This window comes from Lipotes vexillifer, unplaced genomic scaffold, assembly GCF_000442215.2.
Source record: "Lipotes vexillifer unplaced genomic scaffold, Lipotes_vexillifer_v1.1 scaffold365, whole genome shotgun sequence".
In the NCBI taxonomy this organism is placed as follows: Eukaryota; Metazoa; Chordata; class Mammalia; order Artiodactyla; family Lipotidae; genus Lipotes; species Lipotes vexillifer.
In genome coordinates, this window is record NW_006781263.1 from 1167730 (window position 1) to 1168647 (window position 918).

General features: G+C 71.7%; 1 protein-coding gene across 1 annotated transcript in view; it reads left to right on the forward strand.

The window, feature by feature from the left end:
- The first annotated feature begins 418 nt into the window (after window positions 1–418).
- The window catches only part of INSM1 (INSM transcriptional repressor 1), a 2042-nt gene continuing 1542 nt past the window's right edge, over window positions 419–918 (forward strand). The window contains exon 1 of the mRNA XM_007454537.1: window positions 419–909. Within this exon, the coding sequence (XP_007454599.1) occupies window positions 419–909 (491 nt within the window). The remainder of the gene's footprint in view (window positions 910–918) is intronic.

Consider the following 918-nt stretch of genomic DNA (forward strand, 5'->3'; position numbering starts at 1 on the left):
ACTCTCAGCTGCAGCCAGAAGGCCAGACCCTCCACCCAAACTTGGAACTCCAGGGTCCCATTTTCGTCTAGACCATGGGTCCCCCGGCCCATCAGTCCGAGACCCGGGCGGGGCTCTGGGCGGCCCGGCCTTTGCAGCTATTTTCGATTCCGGATTATTTCCCAAACACCAGGAGGAGTTCCTGCGCCTCCCCCAACCCCACTCCCGCCCCCGGCCGCCTAACTCAGATCTCCCCCGCGCCTGCTGCTGCCCACCGCCGCCCCTACCCAATCAGCGAGCACAACTTCCCCCTCCTCTTCGGCTCGCGGATTGAACCCTCCTGACATATTTGGGGCCATTCTTCTCCTTTGTTGCTATTTTGCTCGCGACCCGCGGGTAATCCCAGCGCGGGGGGTGGGGGGCGAGCATTGTCGTGCTGATGGACGGGCCCATTTGGCGGCTCCGCGCCCCCGGGAGGAGAGACACAAAGCCCAGGCACGTGCGCCTCCCCATAGAGGAGCAGCCGACCGTGAAGGGAGGCGGGGTCGGGCGTGTGCCTGGGCCGGGCGGGGCGGTGGCGCCGGGCGGGGCGGCGGCGAGGCGCGCGCGGGGGCCCCGCGCCCTCAGGTACATCTGCCGCACCTACCGGGCGACCCCCGAGTCCCGGCCCCCTCTTGGCCGCCGCGTCGCCCTCCCAACCCGACCGGGCGGAGGAGCTGCGGGCTCGCTGATTGGCTCCGGGGGAAGCGGGAGGCGAGAACAATGGCCCCCTCCCCCAGTTAAAAGGGAGCGGCTCCCGGGCCCGGGGACAGGGACGCGCGTGCAGGGCGCAGAGCCGGGCCGAGCCGCCGCAGGCGCCACGCGAGTCCCGCCGCCGTCGCCGCCGCGCCCGGGCCATGGGCCGGGGGCACTGAGGGCCGCCGGGGCCGAGCGCGAAGG